A 13,230-nucleotide genomic window follows, 5' to 3' on the forward strand; every position below is an offset into this window, starting at 1 on the left:
GCCGTGTATTCTGAGAAAATCATGGTGGTTTTTCTTCACGTGCAGTCAGCATAGGGTTTCAGTGGGTAGGAATGAAAAGCGGGTACTGTGTCAGTTTGCTTGGGTGCTCGGGGTAACCCTCCAGACTGGGGGTGGGGGAGCTGAAACAGCAGAGCTTTATTCCTCGCTGTCTGGAGGCTGGAGGCGAGGTCAGGGTGTCGGCAGGGCTGGCCGTGAGGCCTCCTTTGGGGGCTTGTCGGGGGCCATGTCTTCTTGCTGCATCCTCACGTGGTCCTTCCCGCCCCCATGACCGTGTGTCCGCATCTTCTCTTGTAAGGATGCCTGAGGGATTTAATCGACTTCCCTGGTGGCTCAGATGGTAAAGTGTCTGGCTGCAATGTGGGAGACCCGGGTTCGATCCCTGGGTCGGGAAGATCCCCTGGAGAAGGAAATGGTAACCCACTCCAGTACTCTTGCCTGGAAAATTCCGTGGATGGAGGAGCGTGGTAGGCTACGGTCCATGGGGTTGCAAAGAGTCAGACATGACTGAGTGACTTCACTTTCTTTCTGAAGGGATTTAATCAGGGCCCATTCAGAAGCCCTTGTTCTCACCTATTCACCTCTTTCAGATACAGTCACATAACAGAGGTGCTGAGGGGTTAGGGTTTCAGTGTATGAGTTTTGCTGGGACACAGTTCAGCTCCTTAACAGGGGCTGAGATCAAATGGTCACATGTTCAGTGCCCAGTTATTATCAGAGGATGTCTCTGCCCTTGACAGATGGGTTAATTGACCTGTACTCTTTTAAAATTAAATTTAGGACACAGATTAAAGGTTTATTTCATGATTGAATGTAAGAAAAATTGGTACTTTACAGCCTCCAGTTGGACAAGTTTTATCTTGTATAACAGGATTTCCTGTGGGAGACACTTGAGAAGGGGGTGTGTAGGAGGCGCTTCATTTGTTTACCCTGTTGCAGAGGTTACTTGTACCTTTATGTGAGACTTTATTGCAAGGAGCATATATATAAAAAACCGAATGAAAGAGAAGAAAGCTTCCCTGTGGTTGCCCTAATTTCTTTTTAGCAGAGAGTAGTGATTTTTTTAAAATATGTTAATTCTAGAACCTTTTCAAGAGGCAGCAGGAGTTGGCACTCAAAGATAAGAAATTAGAAGCTAACTAAAGGTTTTCTTACTGTAATGATTTCTAAGACAATTACCAAAGACATGATTGCAATAAAAACTGATGAGTTAAAACCTAAAAGCTGTTTTCATGGTAACAATAAATTATTAATAGTAACCCTTATTAACGATTTACTCTGTGTTGGGCCTTGTTCAAGGTTATTGTGTTGACTCAGTCTCACGATAGCCCTGTTGGAAGCTATTCTTATTTTCCCATTTCACAGATGGTCCCTGAGGCACAGAAAGGATACATGGTCTTCCCAAGCGTATTCGGCTAGTAGGTGGTGTAGCTCAGAAGGGACCCAGGTGGTCAACCTTCCAGCATCTGTGTCCAGTCCCCATGCCTCACTGCTTCTCTGAGGATCAGCTCAGTTGCCCAGAAACATCATTCCTCTCTGTAGTGACTTGACATTGTTATGTGGTTTGGGAAAGGTTCCGTTTTGTTTGTCTTGTTTTTGTTTTCTTTTTTTTTTAGGCTTGTGGTAGCAAAATAGGTAAGTATGTCAGTGGCCCACATCACTTCCCAATGATTTCTTTACCATCAATATAAATGCAGCTTGGAAAAAGGTTTTGCATAACGGTAGAGGTTCCTGAGTGTGAGACGGAGCCACTGGTATTGAAAGGCTCTTTCTAGGCTGAAGCAGGATGTGGCTGTACTGTCATTTTAGGAGAGCCAAGTGGATTTTCCAGTTCTGTTAAGGCTGGGATGAAAGAGCTGAGTTAACAGCTGAGCTGTGAAGTCAGAGACTCCCGAGTTCCTCGCTGGTCTCTGCCACCAGCAAGCTGTGTACTCTGAGCGCCAGGCCCTTGCAGCTCCTCTCTCCTCGGTGTGTGGTCGGATCTGCCTCCAGGGCTCCCATGAGAACGAGTGAGAGCAGGTGTGTTTGGTGTCCTGGGTACCAGAGAGCAGCCTGTGTGTCTTGGCGCCTGCTGTAATTTGGTGAAGAAACTCACATCCACTTGTCCTGGCTTCCTTTTCTGCCTGGAGTTTCATGGCTGTTTTATCTAAGTTGAAGAAGTGGCTGTAGGAGCCGACACAGGTACGCGGCTGGGCAGGGTTGGTCCAGCTCTGCCCTCCTTAGCTGTCAGACCTCTTCCTCCTCTTCTCGCTCTTGGGGAGAATTTATCTCCTCAGGGGGCCAGGTGGGCGCGAAGTTAGATCAAGTGCTGGCTTTTCTAGAGACCACTTCTTTAAAGATACAAAACAACCTGTTTTGTGATGTCATTTTGCTAAATTATTAAATTGTCTAAAAATACCAATTAATATGTTTTAGAGCCCATTTTCCCTATATTTACCTAACAGTTGTTCATTCCTGTTGTAGGTGCTGGAGATCAGAATTTATTTACCTCCATTTACCCGACACTTTCCCAGCAGCTTCCAAGAGAACCGATGGAATGGAGGAGGTATGGCATCTCCCTCCTTGTTTTGTAGGTGTTTGTGTGAGTGAGTGAAGCAGTGAAAGTGAGAGCCTGAGTTCTAAGGAGACTGAGAAGAAGGCCCCGTAATCTGTGAGCCTTTTTTAAGGCTTGTTTTCTGAACAAGACCTAGGATGATAGAAATGGGACACGTCTTCGGAGCTGCAGGCCCCTTGTATAGAGGTGACTTCTGACTCCTGGTGGCATTCTGTTAAGGAGATGTGCACCCATATTCCTCAGTAGAGCTGGTGCCTCTGCGTCTTAACCAGGGCTTTGTCACCCTGAGTGCCTGGGCTCTTCTCTTAAGGATGAGAAGCTGGACAGAGGATGATCTTTAAAATTAGGAGTGCCATCAGATCAGTCCTCCCGTTGGCCCTGTTGTTTGTAATTGTTCCTCTAATGACTTGTTCTGAGGAAATAACTGACTTTTGACTTCCCTGGTGGCTCAGATGGTAAAGCATCTGCCTACAACGCGGGAGACCTGGGTTCGGTCCCTGGGTTGGGAAGATCTTCTGGAGAAGGAAATGGCAACCCACTCCAGTATTCTTGCCTGGAGAATCCCATGGATGGAGGAACCTGGTAGGCTACAGTCCATGGGGTCGCAAAGAGTCGGACACGACTGAGCAACTTACCTTCCCTTCCCTTAACTGACTTTTAATTATTTCACTGAAAAACTAACTTCTGGTAAGATTAGATGTTATTTGTAGAAAGTGTTTAGATTGTTAACACTGTTTATTAATAATATTAATATTGTTAATACCTGTTAATACTGGCAGTCTGATTTTAACCAAGGTGAATGAAAAATTTCCTGTTGTTATTCATGCTCATGTAATTCTGTTTCTTGCTACATTATTCCTTTCTGACCACCAGTTTTTACCCTCCTGACCTGAAGAATTAACATTCTGGATGACTTTACCAGGGTCTCTGTTGAGTCTAGTCTAATCTTTGTGCCTGCTTAGTGTTACAAGGAATGTATTTATTTACCAAAATGTAATATAAAGAATGTACAGGACTGGGAGAATTCTCTTACAGGAAAATTATTCAACTATTGAGGAGGCCCAGTGCTGTGAATGAGAGAAAACAATTCAGCAAATGGAAGAATTTAATAATATCTGAAGAAATGGAGTGATCTGGAAAGGATTTCAAACAAGTATACATTATTCAAACATTCAGAAAGATAAAGGAAATGAGAAATGGGCTTATGAGGAAAAAATGGAATGGAGACCCTGCATAGATTTAATATGCATATTCTTTTCTTCACCTTCTTGAAAACTAATTGAGAGAAGAGTACTGGAAAGGCCTAAATGTTTAAGGACAGAACAGGCAGAGGAGGCAGCAGCAGAGACCTGGTTATCTTTCTGGGAGCAGAAGGATGGACAGAGGAATGGGAGGGAAAGCCCTCTGTGTGTCTGCAGAGGGGACACCCTGAGAAGCAGACGGGTCCCTGACAGGTGACAGGGCCCAGGACTTTGGGAGAAAAGGGCAAGACCAAGTGCAGAGGGGTGTATGTGTGTGTGGCTCTTTAGTACTGTTTGACATGTTAAAGTATGTATATTTCACTTTGGCAAAAATGTAATTGATTAGATATTGGGAAACAAAACTGAAGCAGAAACTTGACTTCATGCACTGAACTTCTGTGTAGCTGAAGAACAGAGTGATGAATTGGGAGATTGCACTTGGGAACTCCGGAGTTGAGAGCTGAGAGCCAGAAATGGAGGTCCGAGAGGAAAGCTGAGCCGTGAAGGCTAAGTCCATAGGTTTCCATGTCTCTGTAGTAGGTATTTCAGAAGTGATTGTGGAGCGGGTGGAGAGACCAGCCCTGCTTGAGGAACTGGTGTCCAGGTTTTCCCAGAAGTGAGTTCAGAGATTTCGGGGGCTGCTGGATGTGAAGCAGAATGAAAACAAAACCAAGCGAACAAAAAGCCACATCAGGAAATAGGGAGAAAAGAAAAACCGAGTCTGCAGTCTCTAACAGCAATTAAAATGCAGCCTAAGATAGAGCACTGAAGAGGAGCACCCTGACTCGAAGGCTGTACCTTGACTCTTGGTTGTGTCCGACTCTTTGCGACCCCATGCAGTCCATGGAGTTCTCCAGGTCAGAATACTGGAGTGAGTAGCCTTTCCCTTCTCCAGGGGATCTTCCCAACCCAGGGATTAAACCCGGGTCTCCCGCATTGCAGGCAGATTCTTTACCAGCTGAGCCACAAGGGAAGCCCCGCCTTGACTTGAGTTCTAAGGAGACTGAGAGTTGAGCTCTGAGAAGCCCCATCTTGACTCTAGAGTTGTGTATTATTCCCAGTCACGCAGCAGGAAGACGGTCTCAGCCTCCCCCGGCCTTGAGACAGGGTACCGGCTGGGCCCGGGGTGTCTGCACACCACCACACCATGCTCTCCAGAGCCCTGCTCCCGTCTTACATTCGCTGCCGCCACAGCATGGAAATAGCTGGAAACATACTGTCAACAGGAACACCTTCAGATGTGTATGATCAGAAGCTGTACTACTGTCTCTGAAGTAATTAAGGAATGTGTCCCAAGGAAAACACATGTGTCAGGAACATGAACCCTGAATTCACAGAGTGAAGGGAGCAGCTGCCTGAAAGCAAGTCATAACAAATATTTCACTATTTTATGGTGTCAGTGCTTTTAAAAATTAAAAATATAAAATTTCAGAGTGTGGAAGAAAGCAGAAAGAAAACTGTAATATCTTTGTCCTGTTCAAGGATAGACACTTAACTGTAGTTTTTGAAAGGGAAATTAAAGTTTATGCATTCAAATATTAAAATGTAAATAATAACAGAAAAGAAATAGAAGATTAAACTTTCAAGGTAACATAGAAAAAGGAAGGAAAAAGAAAACTTGATTAATCTCACCAAAGACAGAAAAAAACTAGCGTGAAATAGAAAATCCACAAGTTAAAGCATAATAGCATTCAGTATGGTGGTTTTCAGTTTATTCATCATGGAGACTCCTTAGGTTAGACAAAAAGAAGAAAATCCACCTGTAGATATTTAAAAGAGACACAACTCACTAGAGGTTGAAAATAGAGGTGTGCAAAAGAGACGTATGTGGTCTAATTTATTTTTAGAAGTATAATTAAACAGTGTCCATACTCTATGATAGCCATCAATTAGATGCGTGTAGCTTGTGGGACCTTTGTTCTTGGATTGAGGAAAATTGGAGGACGGGACATCCCTGGTGATGCAGTGGGTAAGAATCTGCCTTCCAGTGTAGGTTTGGTCCCTGTTCCAGGAAGATCCTACGTGCCACAGAACAATAAGCCCGTGACCCATAGCCACTGAGCCTGCGCTCTAGAGCCCAGCAGCTGCGAGCCCATGCACCGCAACTGCTGAAGCCTGCGTGCCCGGGGCCCAGGCCCTGCAGCGGGGGCCCGCGCACCGCAGATGCTGAAGCCTGCGTGCCCGGGGCCCAGGCCCTGCAGCGGGGGCCCGCGCACCGCAGATGCTGAAGCCTGCGTGCCCGGGGCCCAGGCCCTGCAGCGGGGGCCCGCGCACCGCAGCTGCTGAAGCCTGCGTGCCCGGGGCCCAGGCCCTGCAGCGGGGGCCCGCGCACCGCAGCTGCTGAAGCCTGCGTGCCCGGGGCCCAGGCCCTGCAGCGGGGGCCCGCGCACCGCAGCTGCTGAAGCCTGCGTGCCCGGGGCCCAGGCCCTGCAACGGGGGCCCGTGCACCGCAGCTGCTGAAGCCTGCGTGCCCGGGGCCCAGGCCCTGCAACGGGGGCCCGCGCACCGCAGATGCTGAAGCCTGCGTGCCCGGGGCCCAGGCCCTGCAACGGGGGCCCGTGCACCGCAGCTGCTGAAGCCTGCGTGCCCGGAGCCCAGGCCCTGCAACGGGGGCCTGTGCAAACAGAAACCTGTTCTTTTTCACCAGACAGTTCTCTTTTTTGGATAATGCAGTTTGTTGCAAAAACACGAGAGCAGTTTAAAGCTTTGGTAGTTTCAAACTGCACTTTTGACATTTGGGAAACACTCTGCTTCTTTTATGGTGACTGTATACTGACATTTATTTTTCTCAGAAGTCTGTATTGTTGCAAATGGAGTTATGAAGAGCTTTGACACATGAACTGTGTTTAAAGTGATTTATAGCATCTTTTCAAATGGAACATATACTAGTTAAAACTCAGGGTTAGTATCACCTACGCACTTCTGAACGCACAGATATGATTGGATTGTTGTCTTTTTTCCCCTTTTCCTTCTGCTGAACGCTCTCACGTTTCTCTGACTCGTTCACAATTGTTAATAGGTCCTATGGCCGGGCTCCAAAGATGATCCACCTGGAGTCTAACTTCGTTCAGTTCAAAGAGGAGCTGCTGCCCAAAGAAGGGAACAAAGCCCTGCTGACCTTCCCCTTCCTGCACATTTACTGGACAGAGTGCTGTGTGAGTATTCATTCCGGGGAATGTTACAATGGGTTGAGAACTCACGGGTCTGGGTTTTGCTGAGACAGCTATACTTTTTAAAGTTTACTGTTTTAATTTTTTGGTATTCTCTTTTCTCTGTTCTTCAGTGTGTGACTTTGCCATGGCTTATTTCTGCTCTGGCGCAGTGCAGTGTTCTCATCGTAATCACCAAGTTACAGTCGCCACGTTACTGCCTGTGTTTCCAGTTCTTGTGAGCCGTCTCCCTGTGTCCTGGTGGGCACTAGCTATTTCTAACATTTCCTTTCAGCTTTGTTTTCCTCGCACCCTGTAGTCACCACATGGCTGTTATTCTCCTTGAGAATCCTTGCCTGTCTCTGGTGCTGGTTGGCAGGTTCTCTGTGGGCAGGGATCGGTCTCCTAACTCACCCCCCGAGTCTGGTGCAGGAAGTGCTCTGTGATGGCCCGTTGAGAGAGCAGACACTGCTGCTGTGGGCACCCTGGCCTTTACTCGTACTTGGCAGTTCTGTACTCATGAACCTGAATTCTTCTTTCATGAATGAATAGAAAATTCTGTGGATCATTTGTTCTGTTTCAACTCTAACAAAATAAGCATTTAGCAGTGTACAGAGTACATGAATCATTACACATTGTGACGTTTTAACCTGGATCTGAGGATGCCAGAGTAGTTTTTGTAGTTCTTATGAGAAAGGACTGGAAGCTCACGCCTGGGCTCCCTTCACCCCACGTGCTTTTGACGTTGCTGACTTTGTAGCCTTTCCCTGTGAAGTCACATGGGACAGGCTTCTTCCCTGGGAACTCTTAGGCTAGCTTATGTGAGGTGTTGTCCACCAGGGGGCCTCGTTAGAGATGCGACGCCTGGGGTTTTATTGGACCAGGCACATAGGCAGCCTCTGCCTGGCACGTAGCAGTGCTCTGAACTCCTGGGGAGCACAGAGGTCAGCACAAGCCATGTGATGGGCGCAGTGTGTGTGCAGGGAGGCACTCCTGTGGCACAGTGACGGGAATCCTCCAACATCCAGATTGGATTTAGCCCAAGGCTGACTCTTCCTGACCCAGACATCACCACAGCCTGCACACCTTCCCAAGTTATCAGAAACCCGTGTGGGTTTCTCTTTCAGTGCTTTACAGTTCATTATCCTTATTTTGATGTTCAAGTTATCTCAGGTTTGGCCAGTGAGAGTCACTTCAGACTGGCTCCTGTGGCCTTCTGAGCACTTTCTAACTTTCGGCATGACAGTATTCTGGGTTCTTGTCCCTTTGCTACCCCTGTGTTGAAATCAGCCGTTTTTTCTCAAGGCCTTGATCCCCTGGCATGGCGGGAGTGGCCCTGCTACTGTGCCAGTGGACTCCACAGGGCTCTGAAAGCACGTGTCTTAGAAATCATGACTCAGTACTGATGCCTCTGGTTTTAGCCTTACCCCAGGGCGCTTTCTTGCCTTAACCTGTTCTGTGTTTGTATCCACCCTGGCCCTGACAACGTGGGCACATTCACTTATCTGCTCAGGCCTGCAGTGTGCATAGTATAGTTTCAGAGTTGCCATACCCACACGACAGCCTGAAACAGGCTGGCTGAGAAGAGTTTGGAGCTTGTGTGCAGTGCGTGCTTTCCCTGGCCTGACAGCCCATGTTCAGACCTGGTTGGGCTGGTCACTCTCAGGGGTCATTCTTTTCAGTATTTGCCTAGTTGCCCTGGCATGTTTATTTTTTCATATGAACCTTAGTATTAAATTCCTTTTCTAAGTATTTTACCTTTTTTGTTGCTATGGTCAGTGGGATTTTTTTCTCACATTATAATATCTTCCAGTTGGTGATTTTTTGTGTATATGGAAACTGTTGGGTTGGTTTTTTTTGTTTTTTTTTTTCATGTTAACCTTGCTGAATTTTTTTTTATTGTTTGAGTTTGTTTTGTCATTGGTTCTCAAAACCAGTGTTTGCAGGCCCCAAAGTCTGGGGTTTTCCAGTCATCCTATGATGCCACCTGCAGAGAGTCTTACTGTTTCCTTTTCAGTTATGTCTCAGAGTACTTTCCTGGTCTAGGACATGGTCTATTAGTGGTGGAGACAGTGAGTATCTTTTCCTTGTTCCTGATTCAGTGGGAATGCCTGTGATTGGTACCCCCCAGTAAGTAGGGCGATGGCTGTGGGAATCAGGTGGATTTGAGTCAGTGTGTGAAGGAACTTCCATCCATTCCTATTTTCTTGAGAGTTTTTAAAATTAGGAATACACTGTTGAATTCTGTTAAAGGCTTTGTCATACCTGGTGGAGATAATCATATGATTTTTCTCACTTCAGTTCAGTTCAGTCCAGTTCAGTCACTCAGTCGTGTCTGACTCTTTGCGACCCCATGAATCGCAGCACGCCAGGCCTCCCTGTCCATCACCATCTCCCAGAGTTCACTCAGACTCACGTCCATCGAGTCCATGATGCCATCCAGCCATCTCATCCTGGGTTGTCCCCTTCTCCTCCTGCCCCCAATCCCTCCCAGCATCAGAGTCTTGTCCAGTGAGTCAACTCTTCACATGAAGTGGCCAAAGTACTGGAGTTTCAGCTTTAGCATCATTCCTTCCAAAGAACACCCAGGGTTGATCTCCTTCAGAATGGACTGGTTGGATCTCCTTGCAGTCCAAGGGACTCTCAAGAGTCTTCTCCAACACCACAGTTCAAAAGCATCAATTCTTCGGCACTCAGCCTTCTTCACAGTCCAACTCTCACATCCATACATGACCACAGGAAAAACCATAGCCTTGACTAGACAGACCTTAGTCGGCAAAGTAATGTCTCTGCTTTTGAATATACTATCGAGGTTGGTCATAAGTTTTCTGCCAGGGAGTAAGTGTCTTTTAATTTCATGGCTGCAATCACCATCTGCAGTGATTTTGGAGCCCCCAAAAATAAAGTCAGACACTGTTTCCACTGTTTCCCCATCTATTTGCCATGAAGTGATGGGACCAGATGCCATGATCTTCGTTTTCTGAATGTTGAGCTTTAAGCCAACTTTTTTTCTCTCCTCTTTCACTTTCATGAAGAGGCTTTTTAGTTCCTCTTCACTTTCTGCCATAAGGGTGGTGTCATCTGCATATCTGAGGTTATTGATATTTCTCCCGGCAATCTTGATTCCAGCTTGTGTTTCTTCCAGTCCAGCGTTTCTCATGATGTACTCTGCATAGAAGTTAAATAAACAGGGTGACAATATACAGCCTTGACATACTCCTTTTCCTATTTGGAACCAGTCTGTTGTTCCATGTCCAGTTCTAACTGTTGCTTCCTGACCTGCATACAGATTTCTCAAGAGGCAGGTTAGGCGGTCTGGTATTCCCATCTCTTTCAGAATTTTCCACAGTTTATTGTGATCCACACAGTGAAAGGCTTTGGCATAGTCAATAAAGCACGTTGAATTACATTACTGGTAATGGGTATTTTTGAACTATACTCGTATTCCTGGTATATTCCACTTGGTCAGAGTATTATTTTCTTAATGTGACATTGGTGTCTGTTCATTTTATTTAGGAGTTCTTGCATCTGCATTCACAAGTGCTTGGTCTTTAACTTTTTTGTGTATTGTGTTTATAAGGTTTAGCTATCAATGTCGTGCTTGATTCATAACTTGACAGAGTTCTCCTGAGGAACCATCTGGGCCCGGCACTCTCATTGGATAGTTTCTTGATTATGTTCTGTGTCCCTTCCATGGAAGTTGGTCTGTTTTAACCATTTGTCTACTTTGATAAACTGTGTTATTCTTACAAATTTTACATTTCAGTTAAAATTTAAAATCTCTTTCCATTGAGATGTATGAAGTAGTATCTTTTCTACTTTTAAAATGTGCTCTGTCAATAGTTACTTCTCTGTCAATAGTTGTTATTTCTTATTTGTATATTGGTGTTTTTTTTTTTTCTTTCTTGATGAAATTAGCTAGCTTGATTCTCCCCTTTCCTCCAGAACCAGGATTTTCATTTGTTAGTCTGATACACAGTTGGTACGTTTTCTATCTCATTAATTTCTGCTTTCATTTTTTTTTAACTGTCTCCTTCCTTTTGTTTTCTTATAGTTTACTTTGTTCTTTTCCTAATGGTTTTGAGTTGGAAATACATTTATCTTCATTCTTAAATTTTTAGTGATATAGATCTTTAAAGATGTGACTTTAAATATATCCCAGGGCCACAGCTGACACCAGGTGGAGCAGGCGAGCTGTAGACTTGGGAGCAGTCAGTCTTCTGGGCCACTCTGTTCTTAGTGGTTTGTTACAAAGTCATAGATAACTGATTGAAAAGAGAAAAGCAGAGGACTGTAAGTGTTTTGATTGGGATTGCCTTGAAATCATTAATACATTCATCTGAGAAGAATTTTAATGATGATGAATCTTCTCCTCTGGGAACCATTCTTTATGGCTTCTTTATGTTCTTTTGTACTGTGTTTTTGTTATGTTTTTCATAAAAGTCTTACATTTTTACTGCATGATGTATTTAGCGTTTACGGACATTATGTTGTTGTTCAGTCACTCAGTCAGGTCCGACTCGTTGTGACCCCATGGACTACAGCACGCCAGGCTTTCCTGTTCTTCACTACCCAGAGCTTGCTCAGACTCGTGTCCGTTAAGTCAGTGATGCCATCCAGCCATCTCATCCTCTCTTGTCCCCTTTTCTTCCTGCCTTCAGTCTTCCCCAGCATCAGGGTATTTTCCAATGATTTGGCTCTTTGCATCAGGTGGACATTATAGATGATTTTTTTCCTCCTTAAACTTATATTTCCTAGTAGGAATCCTGTGGAGTTTTTTATTTTTTATTTTTCTGTTTTAGTTTTGGTTATCATCTATTAAGAAAATTTCCATGGGTGGAGAATCCCACCATGGGATTCCCTGGTGGCTCAGACGGTAAAGAGTCTGCCTGCAGTGTCGGAGACCTGAGTTTGATCCCTGGGTTGGGAAGATCCCCTGGAGAAGGAAATGGCAACCCACTCCAGTATTCTTGCCTAGAAAATCCCATGGACAGAGGAGCCTGGTGGGCTACAGTCTGTAGGGACCCAGAGTCAGTCATGACTGAGTGACTTCACTTTCACTTTTCCTTTTATTGAGAAAAATTCCTGGAACAAGTTGACAACGTTTAGGATTTTAGATTTAGAAGTAAAATTCCGTTGTGTTATTTTAGTGGTTGCTTTTGGGTTTATAGTCCACACTGTAAGCGACACCTCCTTCCTCCACATCTGTTGTGCTGCTTGAGACAGTATGCGACAGTCACAGCACTGCCTTTCATGCCCCTGCCTTGGGTTAGTGTGGCTTACACTCAGTCTTACGTGTGTGGTAGGCCCCACAGTACATTGTTGTTGTTTTTGCTGTAAACCATCAAGCATGATTTTAAGAAAATAAACCTGGGAAAGTGTGTCTTTCGTATTTGCCTGCATGTTTACCATTTCCAGTGCATCCCCTTCCGTGTGTGGATCCAGATTTTCAGTTGGTATTAATTTCTTTCTGCCTGAAGGACTTCTTTCAATTTCTGTATAGTACAGGTCCATTGGTGATGAGTTCTTCTCAGCCGTTAAATATTTGAGGAGCTATTTATATTGTCTTTATTTTTGGAAAATATTTCCCTGATAGAGAGGTCTTGTTTGAAGGTTCTCCCCGCCCCGCCCCCGCTTTCAGCACCTAGAAGATGTTGCTTCACTGTCTTTGGTTTCCATTGTTACCCATGAAACATCTTTGATTTTTGACTGTTATTTTGTACGTAAAATGTCTTTCCTTTGTTTTTTTTTCCCCAGATTGATCGATTGATTTATGCCTGCACTGGGTCTTGGTTGCTGCTTATGGGCTTTCTCTAGTTGTAGCAAGTGAGAGCTACGCTCTAGTTGTGGTGCGTGGGTTTCTTATTGTGGTGGCTTCTCTCGTGGAGCACAGGCTCTGAGGTGCGCAGCCATAGTAGTTGTGGCTCGTGGGCTCTAGAGCGCAGGCTCAGCAGTTGTGGTACGTAGGCCCAGTTGTCCCCTGGCATGTGGTATCTTCTCTTACCAGGGATGGAGCTAGTGTTCCCTGCATTGGCAGGTGGATTCTTAACCACTGGACGACCAGAGAAGCCCTCCTTTGTTGTTTTAAGATTCTTTTTCTTTATCAGTGATTTTAAGCAGTTTGATTATGATATGCCATGGTGGAGCTTCATTTCTTGTGCTTGGATTTTGGGTTTTTGTTTTTGCTTTTTTACTTTTGGGATTTATAATTTCGATCAAATTTGGAACATTTTTGGTCATTATTTCTTCAAATATTTTTTCTGATCCT

General features: G+C 45.1%; 1 protein-coding gene across 3 annotated transcripts in view; it reads left to right on the plus strand.

Moving 5' to 3' along the window:
- TRAPPC10 (trafficking protein particle complex subunit 10) overlaps positions 1–13,230 on the plus strand; it is a 78,362-nt gene that overhangs the window by 17,486 nt on the left and 47,646 nt on the right. For all 3 annotated transcript variants that reach the window (XM_069566392.1, XM_069566399.1, XM_069566406.1), the window contains exons 2-3: positions 2,482–2,563; positions 6,833–6,968. In XM_069566392.1, the coding sequence (XP_069422493.1) occupies positions 2,482–2,563; positions 6,833–6,968 (218 nt within the window). The remainder of the gene's footprint in view (positions 1–2,481; positions 2,564–6,832; positions 6,969–13,230) is intronic.

The sequence above is a fragment of the Ovis canadensis genome, chromosome 1 (genome assembly GCF_042477335.2).
Source record: "Ovis canadensis isolate MfBH-ARS-UI-01 breed Bighorn chromosome 1, ARS-UI_OviCan_v2, whole genome shotgun sequence".
Lineage (NCBI taxonomy): Eukaryota > Metazoa > Chordata > Mammalia > Artiodactyla > Bovidae > Ovis > Ovis canadensis.